This window comes from Trematosphaeria pertusa (genome assembly GCF_010094035.1).
Source record: "Trematosphaeria pertusa strain CBS 122368 unplaced genomic scaffold BU26scaffold_22, whole genome shotgun sequence".
Lineage (NCBI taxonomy): Eukaryota > Fungi > Ascomycota > Dothideomycetes > Pleosporales > Trematosphaeriaceae > Trematosphaeria > Trematosphaeria pertusa.
In genome coordinates this window covers 548,132-566,794 of record NW_022987233.1, presented here as the reverse complement: position 1 = coordinate 566,794, position 18,663 = coordinate 548,132, and the positions used below count along the sequence as shown (strand labels likewise).

Genomic DNA, 18,663 nt, shown 5'->3' with positions numbered 1-18,663 from the left:
GTCGGTGCGCCGATAGAGGCTTGGCGATTTTGGTTATGTTTGCGGTAGAGAATTTCCTCGAGTGCGCTCAGTCCACAATCACGGCATTTTTGAATGTCTCGTCCGCGACGCGGGAGCAAAGACGTTGTGCACATTAGGACCAATCAGAGACGCAGACGCAGCCCGTGCACCCCCTCGTGGTCGTGCTCCCGCACTTCGGGCGCGCTAAGCCCGACCCCAAGCAACTTATCAAGCGCCCTGGCAGCCGCCTGTCCAATTGCTATCCGTCTGCATGGCACTCCACTTCGCGTGTCGTCCTCGTCTTTTTCTGTCTGGAGAGCAGAAACGCGGAGCAAAAGGAAAGGCGAGCCTTGGCTGACCACACTGCAGGCCATATATCCGTCGTCCACCCATGCCCGACCACCAGTCTCAGCAGCCTACGCGCGCATCATTTGCTTTAATTATACCGGCCTCTACCCAGATACCGGGCGCGCTTTAGCCTTTTGATCCTTCTTTACTCGTATGACGGATCCGACCACAGAGGCCTGTTTCCATACCAGAAAGAGTGTGAGGAAGCTCTTCGCCGATGCCTTCCGCGCCGAAGGTGGGAAATTCAGCCTACCATGATGCCAACAGCGTCTATGTATGTATACATGTAGCCGACCGTTCAGATCATCGTTAATAGGAAAAGACGCACATTGCCGACCCCAATGAGCGGCGACGGATGGCCCTTGCAGAGGTGGATAAAGCGGTAAGCTCAGAATTCGCCAGAGTATCGTGATCTTCTAATCCTCCTTCAGCCTTTCGGATGGTATCATGTCCGCCTAGCCGTCGTCACCGGTATCGGCTTCTTTACAGATGCCTACAGTGTCAGTCTTTCCGGATGATCTTGAAGGAGGGTGCTTACCCCGGCTTAGCTGTTCGCCATCAACTTGGCCGTCATCATGCTTGGCATTGTATACTGGCAAGACGAAGTCAACAAGGGCGTCATGCCACACAGCGCAGACACAGCCATCAAAGTCGCTACATCCGCAGGAGCCATTTTTGGTCAATGTGTTTTTGGGTTTCTCGCCGACGTTCTTGGACGGAAGAAGATGTACGGTGTCGAACTCATGATCATCATCTCTACGACCCTCGCTCAATCACTCTGTGGAGAGTCGAACGCCGTATCCGTCGTGGGGGTCCTCATTTTCTATCGCGTCGTCATGGGTGTTGGCGTAGGAGGCGACTATCCCCTCAGTGCTGTGATAACTGCAGAGTTTGCCAGCACGAAACACCGAGGTGGCATCGTAGCGGCCGTCTTTGCCATGCAAGGTCTTGGGCAACTGGCGGCATCACTCGTGGCACTAATTGTCACCGCTATCTACAAGGATCACCTCGTGACCGTCCCTTCGGTGGCTGCATGCAGCGGCGACTGCATGGCTTCGGTAGATCGGATGTGGAGGATACTGATCTCATTTGGAGGTATCCCGGGCTGGTTTGCGCTTTACTACCGTCTGACCATTCCGGAGACGCCAAGATACACGTTCGACGTGCTGTACGATGTCGAGAAAGCCTCAATGGATGCCCGCCGGTACCGCTATGGAAAGCAAGGCAACACCGTGAACCCGGTCGAACAAGCGCATGTGCGCCGCGACATGGCCAAATATAAGACACCCCGTCCAACGGTCATGGAAATCGTCCGTTTCTACCGTCAGAAGTCAAACTTCATCAAGCTCTTCGGAACCTCGTTCTCATGGTAAGCCAACTCTGCGGTACAAGTACCGTTCTGTGACAGACGCTAATCGTCTTGCCACGTTAGGTTCTTTCTTGACCTGGCGTTCTACGGGTTGGGCTTGTCGTCTGCTTCTTTACTCGCCACTATGGGCTTTGACAAGAAGGCGAATCTATATGAGGCTCTCAAGAACACAGCAACCGGCCAGCTTGTCCTCATTTGCGCCGGGGCCATACCCGGCTACTGGATGACCGTCTTTACCGTGGACAAAATAGGAAGAAAGCCTATTCAAATCGGTGGATTTGCCATCCTTACCGTCATTTTCTGCATCCTCGGGTTTGCTTGGCGGGGTCTCTCACAGATTGATCTCCTCGTTCTTTATGTCCTTGCTCAGTTTTTCTTCAATTTCGGTATGCCCATCCCATCTTTTCGTCTCCACTTCTTCCACAGCTGACGGATTAATTAGGGCCGAACGCAACGACTTTTATCACGCCTGCTGAAATCTTCCCGACGCGCGTCCGCTCGACGGGCCATGGTATCTCCGCTGCCCTAGGCAAGCTCGGCGCCGTAATCGCTCAGGTCTTCTTCGCGCCTATGATCAAACGCGGGGCGACGCATGACAACCCAACGCCCTGGATTCACGGAGTCATGCAGATCTTCGCTCTCTTCATGTTCTTGGGTATGTTGGTGAGCCTGCTGGTACCTGAGAGCAAGAGCGCGAGGCTGGAGGAGTTGAGTGGCGAGAAGGAAGACGTGTACGAGTTACAGTTCCGCAGCGGCTTTTACACCGGGAGTGATAGAGGTGGTGCGAGGGGAAGAGGCATAGCAAGAGGTGGGATAGGGAGAGGGGTGGGCAGAGGAAGAGGCGCAGGCGATGCGGATGGGGAAGGGGATGTGGAGAAGGGGAAGTGGTGGAAGTTAGGATGAACGAAGCAGACGAAGCAATGGCACGATTAAATTCTTTTTCTGTGTTTATATTAAGCGAGTTTCTGTAGAATATCTCTAATAGGCTAAGTAAAGATATTAGACTAACTAAATTTAAGTAACGTATTCTACCATCGAAAGCCCCACACCATCGAATAGCCCACGATTTCTTGGCAAGGAAAAAAATCAACCCGTTTTTCTTAAATAACTAAGCGAAACCTTACTATTTTTCTATAAAACTTTAGATATATATTCTTTCTAGTATATTACACCTTATATTAAAGTTATACTAGAATAGATTACGTAATTAAAAAGCTATACGTATTTAACTAACTTTTAAGAAAAATCTAGTTTACTTCTAGAAAATAGTATTATATCTTTATAATAATATATAAAACTTATAGTATATAGTATCTATATTATAATAAAGAGTTCTAGAAAACTTCTATAGCGCTAGCTCTTCTAGGTATAGCGTAATAAAAGATAGAAGTTTATAAGAAGTCTTTCTAGAGTTTTCTTCTCTAACTATAGTTATATATAAATAATCTAGCTATATAAAGTTATATACTATAAGATTATATATACTATAAGTCTTCTATATATTTAGAAGTAATAATTTTAAGATAGTTTTAGTATCTTTCTATCTTTCTATACTATACTATTAAAAAGACTTTACTTTTAAGTAACTACTTAAAGCTACTATATTATTAGTTAATAAGCTCTATATAGTTAAAGCCTACTATAATTTATATAATAATAAGTTTATATAGCTAGATTACTATAGAGAAAAAGAGAGAGCTTAGTAGAAGTTACTTAGTTAGATAAGAAAAATAAGAAAGAAGATTACTATATTAGAACTAGAGAGCCTAGCTCTCTCTATATAGTAATCTTAGAGTATAGAATAAGTTATTCTCGTGTAGTACGTAGCTTAGGCTCTATAATAATAAGTTTTCTTACTCTAAAGTTCTAGAAGTAGAGTACGTATACTTTCTTCTCTAGAGTAAGATTCTTAATAAGAGTATTCGCGTTATAAATCTTAAGGCGTTTATCTATAGTATTTAGATTCTACTATTTAAAAGTTCTATTCTTAAACTAGATCTTTAGATTAGCTTCTACTAGCTATAGATAATCTAAGATAAGGTTATAATCTATAAACTTAGCTATCTAGAAGAGCTATAAGTCTATTACTCTTAAGTTACTATAACTATTAGTATAAGTAACTATAAGGTTATAAGAGAATACTAGCTATAGCTAATTATTATTAAGAAACTATACTTATAGCTTTCTTTAACTAGCTTTAGTAAGCTATAGCTCTCTAGTAGTATTTAATTAAATAAGGTTAATTTCTATACTACTATTATATAGTACTTAGAAAGTTACTAGATTACTATTAGGTTCTAAAAGTTAAATAGTAATAGTAATCTAGAGGCGTTTACTATCTATATAGTAATCTAATAGTAGAGTAATAAGATCTACTATTAGAGGTTTCTATTTTCTAACTAATTAGTTTTATAATTATCTTTACTATAACTTTTCTAGTAGCTCTTTTTTTTTATATTAGATTTTGTATAAGAAAAGAGTATAAGAGCTAGCTTTATAGTCTCTACTACTATAAGTATTCTAGAATATCTAGCTAGGTAAGTTAGCTATAGGTAGTACTATCTCTACAAGCTATAAGAATAGAGACGCTAGTAGAGTAGATTAGGTTAAATTTAGCTATCTAAAGGTAAGAAGTAAAAGAATACTTCGAGAGGCTTTATATATATAGAGCTTCTACGCTAAGACGCTAGGTAGAGTTATATAACTTAGGCGGAGCCGAGTTAGACTATAGCGTTAAGTTAAACTATTATAGAGAGCGTAACGCTCTTAAATTAAGAAAAAGTTAATAGCTAGAAAGATTATTACTTAGAAGCGTGTTATCTAGATAGCTTCTAGTTCTATTTCTTAAACTTACTATTCTAAATAGACGAAGAGAATACTACTTATTTTTCTAAACTACCTAGCTTTTAGGTAGAAGGTTTCTAGAAAGAGTCTAGATTAGAGATAGTACTAAAGACTAATATACTTTATAAGTAAATAGTCTATATAAGTAAATACTCTAAAAATACTAAGCTTTTACTAAATACTACTATCTCTATTATAAAGCTCTCTATAAACGTCTAATTAACTTTAGATAAATTCTAGATATAGCTTACGCTCTAGACTATTTAATAGAACCTAGAGCTAAGCTTATAACGCGCTATAGCTCTCTATAACGTAGAGTAGAAGAGACTTTATAGTTAATATAATAGAGTTACTCTATAACGTAAAAAGATATCTAATTTAATAAAGCTTACTATAAATAAAGAGTAGGTAATAGTTAAGTATATACTAGACCTAGACGTATAAGAATTTACCTCTTAGCTTGCTACTATTTAAGATATAGCTAATAAGCTACTTATAGAGTAAGAGAGAAAGGTTATAGATAAGAACTAGCTAAATAACTTTATTACGCGCTATTCTAAGCTTAAAATATAGCTTAATTATAAGTATAACTATTAGAGAGTAAAGTAAAAAGATTCTATAATTATTTAGGCGTAGTTTAATCTAGTAGATAATATAAAGGTAAAGTATAGTATTACTAATAAAGATATATATAATTTTAATAAATCTAGCTTTATAATAGAAATAATATTACCTTAGGTAGTAGTTACTAGCTCTAAGAGATAATTATAACTAAAAAGCTTTTAACTAGATAATTATAAGTAGATTTTAGTAATTATAATAGTAAGAGTAGTAGATAATATATAAGTTCTACTATTTCTTATTATTATAAGTAAGAACTATCTCTTAGTATAGTATAAGAGTAGCTAGCTACTATATAACTAGGTTATAGCTATTTCTAAAAGTAGCTAGATAATAAATAAAGTTAGTATTATATAGTTAAACTACTTTAACATATATACTAAGAGTTACGTTATAGATATATATTATCTACTAATTTTAGATAGCTATAAAAGCTATAGCTCTATTAAATTCTAGTAGTACTATAAAAAGAATAAAATTATAGCTCTTTATATACTAGTATATTTATTATATCTTCTATAGCTACTTAATATTAGCTACTTTTTACTATTAAAGATAGTATATAGCTACTAAGTTAAGATTCTAATACGTAGCTATATTAACTACGTTATAAAAACTAAGTTTCTACTTACATTTTACGTAGCTTTTTACGTGTTAATTATAAATAATAATATTAGAGTAGAATTTAAAGGTACTAGCTTAATTCTATTTAACCTAGATTTAGTAGTATTAAAGCTTAAAGTTTAATTACGTACGCTAATACTTTCTACTACTAATACTACTATCTAGAAGTATAAAATACCTAGTAATCTTATTAAAGTAAGGTTCTAATTAACTCTAATTTAATTAAAGATTATATAGTACCTTAATTTATTACTAACTTATATTATTAAGTTACTTAATTAGCTTAAGAAAGGTAATAAGCTAATAGCGTATTAGCTAGTACTTATAGAGTCTAAAGTTACCTAGCTTTAAGTAGCTAATGTATAGAAAAAGAAGTATAATTTACGTAAAAGAAAGTAGATTTAGAAAGAGAATACTCTTATAATTAAAGCTAGCTTATAGCTAGTTACTTAAAGAGAGGCTATAAATTAGAATAAGAGTAAGAAGTAGCGCGAAGAGATAGTAGTATATAATAGCTAGCTAGCTTAGTAACGCTATAGACGCTATAGTAAGCTAGAGTATAACGCGCGAATATACTAGGTAGTTAAAGATAATATAGATAAGTTAGATAGCTTATCTAGATTTATCTTAAGTAGCTTAGAGTTAAAGTAATCTAATTTAGATAGTAGCTTTTTAGTAGAGACTTAGTATTTTTAGAGCGTTTAGTAATATAAGACGTTTACTAATAAAGTACGTTACCTCTTTATTACTAAATAATTAAAGTCTAAAGTATACTTTTTACGTTTACGTATAAATATATATTTTAGTCTTAGTTAAGAAAATAGCTTATAATAGAAATCTCTAAACTACTTATTAGAAATTCTTTAAGCTAATATCTCTAGTATTACTAAGCTAAATACTATAAAACTTTATAAAAGACTTTATACTATAGTATATAATATATCTTTAAAGTCTTATAGTTTATTATTAAGATTTACTAGTACTATTAAGATTTAAACTTAAAGAATAGCTACTTTTAGAAAAAGACTTACTTCTAGCTTACGTAATAAGAAATATATAGTATAAATTTAATAGAAGGTATATATAGTATAGTTCTATATATTTTTAAAATTTTATAGAAAAATATTAAGGTTTCGCTTAGTTATTTAAGAAATACTTATTAATTTTTCTCTTACTTAGTATTTTTAGAGCTTTTAGTAATATAGAGCTTTCGCTAATAAAGTACGTTACTTCTTTAAAAAATCTTATAATAATTAGATCTATATAGAGCTATACAGCTTTAAAAGTAGTAGTAGTAGCTATTCTTAAACTGTGCGTTGAGTGGGGTCTGTGCGTTAAGTGGGGAAACACGGTATGTTTGCATAGAGGGTGCACTGTTTTGGTTCGAGGCTATGGAATTGTCACGAAGTTTAAGAAAGGCAGTCATCCACCTCTGATAGTGCGTCTTATCGTGCTAGTATCTAATCGATTCAATGCCTCCTCGTGTTCTATACGAACTAGTGATGTATGCAAGCCATGTACACGTTGATCCAACAAGATGGATGCTTGTATTATCCTTGGTACAAAGACATTGTCCTTTCGGGACATCCACTTCAAACAACCATCTGTGGAAGCTAAGCGGTGGCACTGCATGCTCGATGCAAGCCATATCGAACGAAACATACAGCTCCTCATAGACTTGTGATTCTGTGACGTATGCATAGGCGTGACAATTGGTGCTGCGTCGATCCAAAGGTGGTGGATGCACGGTCAGAGTGCGCCGATTTCTCCCCATATGGCAACAGCAATGCTCAAGTGAGACGTCCCGCTGACAGTCGAGGCGAAGGGATATTCCATTGGTTGCATCAGTGTCGCTGTCTTCGGTCCGTGAGTTGGTCTCTCCACATCTGTATGCAACCTAAACGCTTATGCAGCCCCTGATGCATCGGCACGACCCTTCGTGAGCGTCTCTTTCACTTGATGTACTTCTGCATGTTTGACGCAAGCCACAATCGTGAACGGTATCATGAAGAACTCCTTGAGCACACTATCATCTCATTACGGAGAAGGAAATGAATAATCAATTACGGGGTACCAATTGATATCCTAGCGCGCTATCAGCTCAGTCTAGCAAGTGTCCCAATTCATCGGAATGTAAGATGATGTGGCCTTGGCCTTCATGAAGAAGGATTTGAGAAGGCATGCGTAGGAAATACGGCACAGCTTCTATCCAGAGGATTATAAGAATAGTCGTTCTCCTCAGCCTTTGAACCGAGATACTCATTCAATCTGACCGTCACTAAATAATTGTCAGCTACCTTTCTGCATCGGCGTTTGCTTACCTTGTTCGTCATGTTACCCGTCGCTGATATGGTCAGAGAGAACGTGAGTTCCACATTCAGACCAGCAACAGAAGGGCAAGTGTCAGTATTAGAATTTTTCTTCCCGGGCCTCCAGCGCATCTCCCCTATCGTTCAACAGTATACCGGGATTGACTTGGATGCGGTCATACCCCTCTTATGCCTCTGGGGATTACTGGCGTTCGTATATAATCGTGGCTTTCGAAATATCAAGAACTGGGTGAAAACCTATCTCAGTATGTTTTTCTTCGAGAGGTCTTCAAGCAGCTTCTGAGAGCCAAGCAGCGTCGACCGTCCACATTCCACACCACAGTGAAGTGCACAACATGCTCCTCCTATGGATGCTCGCGTCAATCCTTGCCTATACTGTCAGCTTTAGAAAACGTGATGTGGTGCACGGACCATTAAGCTTTGTTGACTGTTGTTAGCGGAAGCCGCCATACGGCACCTGGCAGGAGGACTGGAGCTTATTGTTTACTGTTGAGGATCACGTGTTAATCACGTGATTGCGCTAGCTTAGCGTATATAGCCAGAGCTTTCAGCTCTTATACAATCCACAATGTTATACTCCACTTCGTTACTTTAACAACTGTTGCCTGTTCTCGGACTTTAAAATTCCCTCCCAACTCTACTTCCGAAATAGTGTAATCCTTCATTTCATAATATGGACTCTCCTTCGCCGGACTATAAACAACTCTTTCTAGAGGAGCAACGCCTATGGCAGGAGGCAAAACGAGCGCGACAAGAGGCAGAACGAGGGCTCCAAGAGGCAGAACGAGCGCGACAAGAGGCAGAACGAGCGCGACAAGAGGCAGAACGAGGGCTCCAAGAGGCAAAACGAGCGCGACAAGAGGCAGAACGAGCCATCCAAAAGACTACTCTCCCCGAGTTCCTCGACGTATGCCATGTCCACCTCCACTCTAATCTGGCGGTCCAGACTGACCCATATCTGTCTACGGAGGGCGATCCATCGAACGCGAATGACAAGGTTCGACCAGAGGAGATCCGTGTTTGGGAGGACTTTCCTGAGCAGCAGGAGAAGATGTGGCAGCTCCTTGTGGACGCCGACTTCATTCAACAGCGTCACTTCACCTCGATACATACGCTGCAGGAGCTTGGGCCAAACATATTGCACCGCAAGTTAGCCTCGGAACTCGACCTCTATCTTTTCGAACGCTCGACAGCCGAAGACCCAACCTCCCTCATCCTTAATCGAATCTACGCGGATCCGCATCTACGCCGCAAATATAATCTTAGAGGTTCGGTGAAGTTTGAAAATCATGACAATACACTTAGTCCTGAGGCGGAGGTGGAGAGAGGTACAGAGCAAATGGATATTTCTGGCCAGAGCCGTCGACGTTCACCTCGGCTGAGAGAGAGAGAGAGAGCGATTGATATAGTAGGGGAATCTGCTGGAAGCGGTGCCTCCCCGCCGGCCGGAAAATGGAAATTTGCACGGCCGCGCGCAGATCAGTTCTGTGCGTACAACATGTCAGGCGACGCGACAAACTCGGGTTCCCGAACTGCTATATTCGTCATAGAATACAAGCCTCCTTACAAGCTGACGCTGAACCACATCTACGAAGGACTCGAGGATATGAAACTTGAAGATGTCGTCATTTCGAAGGACACGGACGGATCGAAGGAGCTCTGCCGGAGGTTGCTTGCGGCTACGATCACTCAAGCGTTCTCATACATGATCATGGCAGGATTGGAGTTTGGGTGCGTACGCACCGGCGAGGCAAGCATCTTTCTTCGGGCCCCAGAAGATCCGCGGACTGTCTACTACTTCTTGTCAGTCCCCAAGAATGACGTTGGCGAATCTACAGGATGGGACTTGGAAGGCGACAGCGACAACCGGTTACACCTCACTGCTGTCGGCCAGATGCTGGCTTTCACCCTTCAGGCACTTCAGACGACGCCACGAAGTCATTCCTGGAGGAGCGATGCTTTATCAAACCTGCCGAAGTGGAATGTGATCTACAACGAGGTGCTGGAAGCGATACCTGTCGACGAGGTGGATGGGTCAGAGTATCAGCCGTCCCCGCACTCTGAGCTGATTCGAGCATCTCCGATTCGCCTACGTCATCGACCGCGGCGGCGGAGTTCTTCACCCAAATCGACGAGAGCAGAACGCAAGTCACAGCCATCGACGTCGACAAGCAACCGCAGTGTTAGCGGTGCCCGACAGCATTGCACTCACGAATGTCTTCTTGGGTTACTGAATGGAGGGGCCCTTGACCAGGCTTGCCCTAACACTCCAGAGCACGGTCGCGGCCATCATCAGATAGGGCATAAGAAGTTCCTTGCCCTCCTACGAGAACAACTGAGCAAGACTATGGACGAAAACTTTGACCCTGCGAGCCGACCTGGAAGCCGCGGCGTCTGCTTCACCGTCACTCTTGCTTCACACGGATATACGTTTGCCGCAAAGTGCAGCCCTTACTGGTTTGCTAAAGATCTTGAGTACGAGGCATCGGTCTACCAGTGCCTTCGACCGATCCAGGGTCGTTACATACCAGTCTGCCTTGGCCATCTTGAGCTCCCTCAGCCGTATTATTCTGAGATACCCACACTGACACACGCCTTACTGCTGAGCTACGGTGGCACACCAACTTCGCGACATGTGAACGCCTCGAACATGGAGCGGCTCCTCTATCAGGCTGAGGCTTGCCTGAAAGCGATACATGCGCATGGTGTCCGTCACTGTGACGCGCTGTGTCGGAACGTGCTCCTTGACACAAGCACCGGCAGAGTCATGGTAATCGATTTTGAACGCGCGAAGATCGAGCGTCCTCGACCTGGGTTGGGGCGGGACGAGACAGTGTCTCCGAAGCTGAGCGATCATCCACCTTCAGAAGGCGGGCAGTTAAGAGCTGAGCTGCAAGACTTAGTGAAGGCTGCTGGCGGAAACCGCCATACGGCACCTGACAGGAGGACTGGAGTATTGTAGTATTGTTCACTGTTGAGGATCACGTGTTGACTACGTGATCGCGCTAGCTTAGCGTATATAGCCGGAGCTTTCAGCTCTTATACCTTCTTTCTTATCCGTCGTCGTGCAATGGGGTTTTATTGGCGGCTGCATTGCATTGGGCATAGCTAGTAGAGACAGACAATAGGAGCGGTCGACCATAATGACCTTACTGCTCAGCCTGGATATGCGTGCAGCGACAACTTTGGGTTTTGGTCGGGACAATGGGCCCAGCTAGTGGGGGGTGTGGGGAACATCAGGGAGGTTGGTCAGAAAAATCAGTAGCAGGGCATGCGTTTGAAATTATTCAACTGCCCCAGGGCTGGCGCCTGCACTACTTATGGCTTTGTCCCCTGACCTCATGTTAGCCTCCCCCACTCGGCTTTCAATTCCACGTCGCCATCTCCATCCACCACCTTCCCTCGGTCCCATTCTCTCGCCTGGCCCTTTGGCGCCCACACCACATCTTCCTCGCTCTTCTCATCCCCCTTCTCCCACTTCTTGACTAGGTCGTCCGTAAACCCCACCTCCCGGAGCCTCTCCGCTCCTTGCTGCTTCCACCGCTGACGGTCCCTGAATGCTTCAAGTGCATCTCCCCAATTGCCTTCAGCGTCTGAGCCTAGCTGGACGTCTGCGGACGGGTCGTATGTGGAGGAGAATCGGGCGTCCATGCTCATGGAGTTAGCTTTGTGGGCACCGCGACCGCGGGAGCGGACGGCTGGCTGGGCAGGCGGTGGGAGAGGTCCGACAATAGCTTCGAGAGGATCTGAATCAGATGCCGGCGTAGGGGACCGTCGACTCGATTGTTTATCCCCGTTTGCTTTTACTGGGCTTCTCGAAGCGCGTCGTGGAGAACGAGACTTGCGCCGGTGTTTGGAGAATTTCTGATGTCTTGAGCGAGGAGATGCCGACCGTGACCGAGAAAGGGATCTGGAATATGATTTCCTCCGTCTGTGTCTGCGCCTTGAATCCTTATCTCGACGTGACCGGTCTTCTTCTTCTTCACTATCGTGCCTATGCCTGCGTCGTCGATCCCGGCCGTGATGATGGCTCGAATGTTTTGACTTTCGTGCGGACCGCTCGTCGTCCTCACTGCCTTCAGCCTTCCTCTTCGTCCTTCTGTCCCTCTCCCTGTCTTTCTCTCTTCTTGACCTAGGCTCGGGTGAGCCATCGCGGTGTTTCCGCCGTCGCCTCCTGTCACGCTCATCCTCCTCGTCGCTGTGATCCAGCTTCCTCTTCTTCTTGTATCTTGCATCCTCGTCATCGACATCGCTCATATCCGGCGGGGTGAGCCTTCCATAATCCCTGTTCTTCTTCCCCCGCTCTCTCTTTCGCTCCCACTCCTTCTCCCTGTTCATCTCCTTCAGCCGAGCCTTTGACTCTTGTGCCTCCTTGGCTAGCAAAGACGCATTGTGGCTGTCGGTTTGGCGGATAATGTGTCGGAGGAAATTAGTATTCGGTTTTGGGGCTCCGGGTCTTGACCTGCGGGACTGTTAGCGAGTACGGAGGAGGCGGGCGATCTGGGTATGAGTGTACTTTTTTTTCTCAGGAAGGGCGCGCGCAGGATGCGCTGGAGAAGAGGTATATAACGCACCTCTTCGGGGTGAAGGCTTCCAGGCCTACTAAGTCGTACTTCTTCGCGGCATTCTTTGCGTCCTGTTTGAGCAGGTTGGCGACGTATTCATCATCGTCAATGTTTTCGCCTGCCATGGTATAGTCGTTGGGTAGGTAGGATAGAGGCGGCGCGGTCAAGCCGTGGTCTTTTGTGTGTCCAAACCTTGGAACGCGGGAGACGTCAAAAGTGATAGGGCAGAACGTAAGAGGGACACTAGGACGGAAACGGCAACGTGCCTCGGCCCCGGCTCAGCCCTCCCTAGGTACGCGCAATTCAAAACAAACACCCCTCCGCGATGCTTCAAGCAACCTAGGAAGATACCACTCACAATGGCTCCCAGAAGAAAATCCCAACCGCCTACGCCCGCATCTGCTCTCGAGCAATTACACCAGTCGCGATCTCTGAGACTCCTCGCTCTAGCAGAGACCTTGTCGCCGAAAGACCTACCACAATCGGCTCAGAAGCGCAGCTCCGCAGTTTCAGACGACAGTGAGCAGAATGGCGATACGCATCCGGCAGCCTTGGAAGCAGACCTGACACACTATAAGGTAGATTAAACTCTGCGGTTCTTGCTAAAGAGAGAATTAACGCGCTCTCTAGGAACTCTTCAGCAAGCTGCGGTTCAGCTACGTCGAGCAGGTCACCAAAGAGAAATTCCTGCGAGGTATAACAGACAACCCACCGCGCCTAGTCGAAGCTGCCGAGAACGATGAGAAAGAGAAGGAGATTCTAGCCCTCAAAGCTAGCTTGAAGGAACGGAAACTGGAGGTCGCAGAGATCCTGAAACAACTGGAAGAGAAGGGACGAGAGCTTGCGCTACGCTATGAGGGCGTGCAGCTGCGGACACAACAGCTGGAGTCTTTGCCAACGGAGATAGAAGGCTTGGAAGCGAATATTGAGCGGCTAAAGCAGGAGCAAACGCCGCCGTCGAATAACCCGGAACTGGGCCTGCCGTTGCCGGAGACATTGAGGTTGCTTCAGCAGCGGGAAGCGGATCTGGCAGCATTGAATGCACAGCTTTCGATGTTGCAGTCGGCGCTGCCGAATCGGACGCGCGAATTGGAGAAGCTGGAACGGGAACTGAAGCCATTGGAGACACAAAAGCAAGGAACTGTAGCAGCGGCGAAGGAGGCAAGGCGAAGGCGAGAGGAGGGCGGCGGTATCGGGGATGAGCTGGAGGAGAGGGGGCGGTGGCTCAGGGCTTCTGAGAAGGCGCTCAGGGAGATGCTGGAAGTGGATGGGTAATCGGTGAGATGCCGGGATGGGAGGGTAGAGGGACGGCTGGGCTACACGACCTACTTCTATATGGAGTTCCGGATAGGGTGGATAATTATGATACCAAGGGTTCGAAGTACGGTTTGCTTAGTTGAAATAGCTCTACGATATTTTATGCTTTCGTTATGAAGGGCTTAGCTTGTGAGGGTATCGCCAGATACATGGAGTCGCTCGCTTGTCAGACGGCACTTGCTCGCTTGCAAGCTAACACCATTCTGATGCTGCATGTCTACCTAGGTATCGCTGCATAGGACGAGGGAGAGTTGCAGGACTAGCCATGACCATGCCAGCTGAATGCAGGGCCGTCCGGACTGTGATTGGAGGAGAGCGTCTACACCGGGCGCAGCTTTATCGATTGCGTCGCCCCAACGACCCGCCCGTAAACACAAGCTGGGACCACCCCACTTGGGAAGCTAGCTGACCGGCCATCGCAGCTGCCCACCCAACTTTGAAAACCTGCACCGTACCGCGAAAGAGGCTCCCGGGCTGCGCATCTCGATACCACGTATTCCAACCTCTGCGGCGACGTCGAACAACACGGCGACACGACTGGCGACCTCCACCGAGCTCTCCGCGGCCTCGGCCATGCTCCGCGCGCAAGGCATCGACGTCTGCCAACACACTCGAGCCTGACAGCAGAGAGCAGACCTCACTATTTCTACGGCGCCACGAAGTTACGATTAACCACATTCTCTATCTGATTTTTATTCTGGGCCTACGATACCTCCACCTCTGCTGTTGCGAAATCCGCCTTTGCCAACTTCGAATCCACCGGTTACATCGACAAAATTGTCCCTCTTTTGGCGTTGGAAGTTGACCTGGAAAGCGTTGGGACGGCATGTCAAGCAATGGACTCTCGGCTCCTGGGAGCAGTGTCTACTCGTCCGACTCTATGTATGTCGGCGATGGGACCTGGGACTCGCAGAGAAACACTTTCTTGCTGCCGAATCTGCAAGGCTTAAACCTCGCGACCACCCAATATAATGGTGAGACTGCCCATATCGCTTGCGCTGCGGCATGCGACTGACTTTCTAGGCATGGGAAACCGATTCCGCAATATGGTCGGCTACCGCTCGGTCGTCAAGGGCCACGGCATCCTGGCAGCGGTAACCTTTCTCTTCGTCATCCCCGCCGCCATCTTTATCGCTCGATTCTACCACCGCAATCCACGAATGGCATTGCGCCTTCATATTTGGCTCCAAATTCTCACCGTGCTGCTGTCGACGGCCGTCTTCATACTTGGGTTCGAAGCAGTTGGGCTGGCGAGATCGTTGACCAATCCGCATCACGGCATTGGCGTAGCCATTTATACTCTGATCCTGGTACAGGCGTTTGGGGGGTGTATCATACACAGGCGCGAGAAAGGCAAAGAGCGATACAAGGTGCCTCTGAAGTTAATGGTCCGTGGGAGCTTTGTCCAGTTGCAGAGAAATGCTAACAAATCTGCAGCTCCATCAATGGCTTGGGAGATTGATTGCGCTCCTGGGAATTGTGCAAGTCGCGCTCGGTCTGACTTTGTACGGCTCACCCAAAGTGCTTTTCATACTGTATGCACTCTGGGGTTTCACCCTCCTCCTTGTGTATTTCATCCTGTCCTACCGCACCCAGCCCGAAATGGGCTTCGACGATCGCGGCACCTTCATCTCAGAACGGACGGGTAGCAGCAGCCGTCGTAGCCGGAGCCACAGGGGCCATGGCCTCGGTGCTCTCGCCGCAGCTGGTGCAGCAGGCGCCGGGTTGGCTGCACTAAGACACCGTTCGCGAAGCCGTAGTCGCAGAAGACCTAGTGGAGGCAGACAGGAGGTCCTAAGCTCCCACCACAGCTCTCATCCTTCCGAGTCATATGTCGACGACGAGAAATATACAGAAGACGGCCGAAGAGGACGTACCTGGAGGGATCGACTACTAGGCGCTGGAGCGGCCGCCGGAGGTATATTCGCGTTCAAGAAGTTGTTCGACCGAAAAAAGCACACAACGACTGAGTCAGGAAGCGACGTCAGCTATAGTCGTCCCATAGGCCCGTCCGAGGTCACCCAGACAGACCTGAGTCGAGTCGAGGAAGGTAGAGCGCCTGCGTCACCCGGTCGTGATCACTGGCGTCGCGTCGAAGAGAGGGAGGCTGCGCAGGCGGCAGCTATGGCGGGAAGCCCTTTGCGCCACGGCCACCGACCTCCGCGAAGTGGCGCATCGATTGACTCTTACGACAGTCGGACAAGCTTTAGCGACGAGCACGACACCAAACCGGAAGAATCACATGGTTTACGGAATGGAATAGCTGCGCTTGGGTTGGCGGGATTCCTGAGGCACCAATGGAACAAGCGTAGGAACAAGAAAGAGGACGAACATGTAGCAGCGATAAAGCAGCAGGATATCGAAGAGGAGCGGATTGCTCGTGCGAAAAGCCAGCGGCGAAAGTATACGGGAGACGGCGCGCCTCCTAGGAGGAATCGACCTCCATCGACCATCATCTCTGAGAGCGACATATCAGGAGCCACACCCGCCATATCACGAACAAATGTCCCTCCTCCGCCGAGAAGCACGACGAATGTCACGCAAACGGAAACCATTGCTGGACCGTCCACAGCTCCACCTGCGGACCCTCATGGTGTGTTCTCTGACTCAGGATCCGAAGCCTACATCTCAGCAGGCGGCGGTCGCCACCGTCGTCACCGCAATGGGGGTACTGGAGCCTTGGCAGCAGGTGCCGCTGCTGCTGCCGCATCTGCCGGCTCGCCGTCCAGGAGAGACCACGGTCACCACCGTAGCAGCGGTAGCGTAGCTTCACCGCCAGTCTCTGTAAAAGTGAAGATGCACAATGACGGGAGGCACGTAACGCTTAGGAGGCTGAATGAGGAGGAGGCTGCCGCGGAAAGGGAAGCAAGGCGAAGGGACCGTCAGCGAAGGAATCGAAACGGCAGCGTGAGCTCGCTGAGCAACTTCGAAGATCGTGAGCGCTGGCGTCGAACGGAAGCCATGGAAGCGGCCCAGGCCCCAGCGCCCGCGCAACCAGCCGCACCGATACCGATGCCTGAGCCCGTCATTCCTCCTCCTCCCCCAGGTCCGCCTCCTGGAGCCGCTTTTCCAGCAGACCACCAGGTTCCGCTCCCTCCCCCGCCACCGATCCCGGCTGCCGCGGGTAGCGGGTTGAGCAGTCCTCTGGGTACCCAGGCATATGGCACTGAGACGGACGTCAGCGCCTACGATTCGAACAGGAGGCGGCGGAGAGCGGAACGGGCGCAGGCGAAGCAGGCGAGGATGGGCGGCGGCCGCGTGGAGTTCTCATGACGATTTTACGACAAAATGGGCAGGCAGCGCATTTTCCGGCTCGGGCCCGTGGTTTGATTTTTTCTCGCGAATGTTAGCATTGTTGCTGGATAGGGTTTGGCTGCATGAGCGCTGGGGATGGCGAGCATAGGCGTCGGGTTGACGTAAATACTCGATTGCTCTTGTATAGTGATTTAAGCTTGTGGAATAATAATGGGACCGACTGCTAGCCCCATGGACCGGTGATTTACGGTGTGCCATCTCTTGGCGATATCGTGGCACAGCGATCTATCAGATCTTCCCCAACGTCTGGATTTCACGTCGTACACAGTGCAGCAGTACGCTCGGTGCTTCTGGATCGCGACTGCTCGGTCAATCATTCGCGAGGTCAACCATCGTGGAGCTCCATATCCGGCGGGCATGTCCGCTTGAAGTCGGGCACCCCGATGCGACCAAGACAGCCGACGAGTGCGAGACGGCCCTTTGAGCGGCCTTATAAGCATCGACGGCCCTCGCCAGAGTCAACCATCTGGACTCCCTCCAGCGCGGCCAACCTCACGCGGACTACGGGAGCTGGCCCTTCCCCCCTCAACACCACGGATGCCCAACGTCCCCGCCGGCGCTCTCGAAGCCGGCAACACGGCACCTCGCAAGCGCTGCATCATTCCTCTTGCGGGGACAATTCCCTCTGCGGTCGACCCTCACGACGCGCTGCCGGACGCATGGACGTGGAGAGTGCCAGCCATGACGACGGAGGACAGGGAGGGCCGGAGAAAGCCGCACGGCTGTCGCGACTACGACTACGCGGTGACGGTGAGGTGCGACAGTCGGCGGCGGCATTGCTCCATCTGTCCGCAGGGCGCGCGCGGGACTGTCGCTGCTGCAGGCCGCACAGGTAGATGCGCGCGCACACAGGGCCGATGTTTCGAGCTGTCGCGGGTGTATCCAGGATTCCAGCCCTCCAGCCCTCCACGAGTGCGAGTCCGAAATCGCGGCATACCTACCCCATCGGCCCTGGGCGCTCGCGGACGGCCACCCTGCGGCGCGAGTCCGCCGGCGGTGCGAGCAGCGCGCAGCCAACCGGGGGATTGTCGGCTGGCACTGCTGCCAGCGCCCTTGGCTCTCCGCCGTGCTGGGGCCGCCGTCGACGCCATCATCGTCCTATTCCTCACGCGCAGCGGCCTGCCCAGATACGCTGCCACGCGCGTTCCAGCCCAGCATCCGCCCGGCACACGCCTGCAGCCGTGAGGTGAGCGTTTGGTCTAGCGGCACGCATGCCGCCCTGCACTCACCTTTTCCGGCCGCCGTGTAATCAGGGGCATTGGCCTCTTCTCCACGATCTGCCATTGGCCTGCGCGTGCGTCCGGCCTCACCCTGGCGGGCAGGCCCAGCA

At 48.1% G+C, this 18,663-nt stretch overlaps 6 protein-coding genes across 6 annotated transcripts; 5 read left to right on the top strand and 1 right to left on the bottom strand.

Moving 5' to 3' along the window:
* The first annotated feature begins 83 nt into the window (after nucleotides 1-83).
* Nucleotides 84-2,727, top strand: BU26DRAFT_468639 (phosphate permease). Its single transcript, XM_033825296.1, has 6 exons — nucleotides 84-622; nucleotides 671-730; nucleotides 780-848; nucleotides 897-1,717; nucleotides 1,781-2,103; nucleotides 2,160-2,727. Exons 1-6 carry the CDS (start codon nucleotides 566-568, stop codon nucleotides 2,618-2,620), a joined length of 1,791 nt encoding a protein of 596 aa, XP_033676863.1. The 5' UTR covers nucleotides 84-565; the 3' UTR covers nucleotides 2,621-2,727.
* Nucleotides 2,728-8,712: 5,985 nt separating this feature from the next.
* On the top strand, nucleotides 8,713-11,405 carry BU26DRAFT_524985 (uncharacterized protein). The gene has a single exon (XM_033830396.1). It carries the CDS (start codon nucleotides 8,810-8,812, stop codon nucleotides 11,096-11,098), a length of 2,289 nt encoding a protein of 762 aa, XP_033676862.1. The 5' UTR covers nucleotides 8,713-8,809; the 3' UTR covers nucleotides 11,099-11,405.
* A 70-nt stretch (nucleotides 11,406-11,475) lies between these two features.
* Nucleotides 11,476-12,826, bottom strand: BU26DRAFT_535220 (uncharacterized protein; the record flags this gene model as incomplete). Its single annotated transcript, XM_033831259.1, has 2 exons — nucleotides 11,476-12,598; nucleotides 12,711-12,826. The coding sequence occupies 2 exons, from the start codon at nucleotides 12,824-12,826 to the stop codon at nucleotides 11,476-11,478; spliced, it is 1,239 nt and encodes a 412-aa protein (XP_033676861.1).
* Nucleotides 12,827-13,024: 198 nt separating this feature from the next.
* On the top strand, nucleotides 13,025-14,108 carry BU26DRAFT_468635 (uncharacterized protein). The gene is made up of 2 exons (XM_033825295.1): nucleotides 13,025-13,279; nucleotides 13,332-14,108. Exons 1-2 carry the CDS (start codon nucleotides 13,061-13,063, stop codon nucleotides 13,974-13,976), a joined length of 864 nt encoding a protein of 287 aa, XP_033676860.1. The 5' UTR covers nucleotides 13,025-13,060; the 3' UTR covers nucleotides 13,977-14,108.
* Nucleotides 14,109-14,844: 736 nt separating this feature from the next.
* Nucleotides 14,845-17,291, top strand: BU26DRAFT_439970 (uncharacterized protein; the record flags this gene model as incomplete). The annotated part of the gene is made up of 3 exons (XM_033824371.1): nucleotides 14,845-14,992; nucleotides 15,042-15,553; nucleotides 15,846-17,291. 3 exons carry the CDS (start codon nucleotides 14,845-14,847, stop codon nucleotides 17,289-17,291), a joined length of 2,106 nt encoding a protein of 701 aa, XP_033676859.1.
* A 579-nt stretch (nucleotides 17,292-17,870) lies between these two features.
* On the top strand, nucleotides 17,871-18,518 carry BU26DRAFT_571595 (uncharacterized protein; the record flags this gene model as incomplete). The annotated part of the gene is made up of 1 exon (XM_033834158.1): nucleotides 17,871-18,518. The coding sequence occupies one exon, from the start codon at nucleotides 17,871-17,873 to the stop codon at nucleotides 18,516-18,518; it is 648 nt and encodes a 215-aa protein (XP_033676858.1).
* Between the last annotated feature and the right edge of the window lie 145 nt (nucleotides 18,519-18,663).

Bases quoted from the DNA above. Each gene is read 5' to 3' on its own strand.
- BU26DRAFT_468639 (XM_033825296.1), top strand. From the start codon at position 566: ATGCCTTCCGCGCCGAAGGTGGGAAATTCAGCCTACCATGATGCCAAC. The intron at 849-896 runs GTCAGTCTTTCC...ACCCCGGCTTAG, and splicing joins TCTTTACAGATGCCTACAGT to CTGTTCGCCATCAACTTGGC. The intron at 1,718-1,780 runs GTAAGCCAACTC...TTGCCACGTTAG, and splicing joins TTCGGAACCTCGTTCTCATG to GTTCTTTCTTGACCTGGCGT.
- BU26DRAFT_524985 (XM_033830396.1), top strand. From the start codon at position 8,810: ATGGACTCTCCTTCGCCGGACTATAAACAACTCTTTCTAGAGGAGCAA.
- BU26DRAFT_468635 (XM_033825295.1), top strand. From the start codon at position 13,061: ATGGCTCCCAGAAGAAAATCCCAACCGCCTACGCCCGCATCTGCTCTC. The intron at 13,280-13,331 runs GTAGATTAAACT...CGCGCTCTCTAG, and splicing joins CAGACCTGACACACTATAAG to GAACTCTTCAGCAAGCTGCG.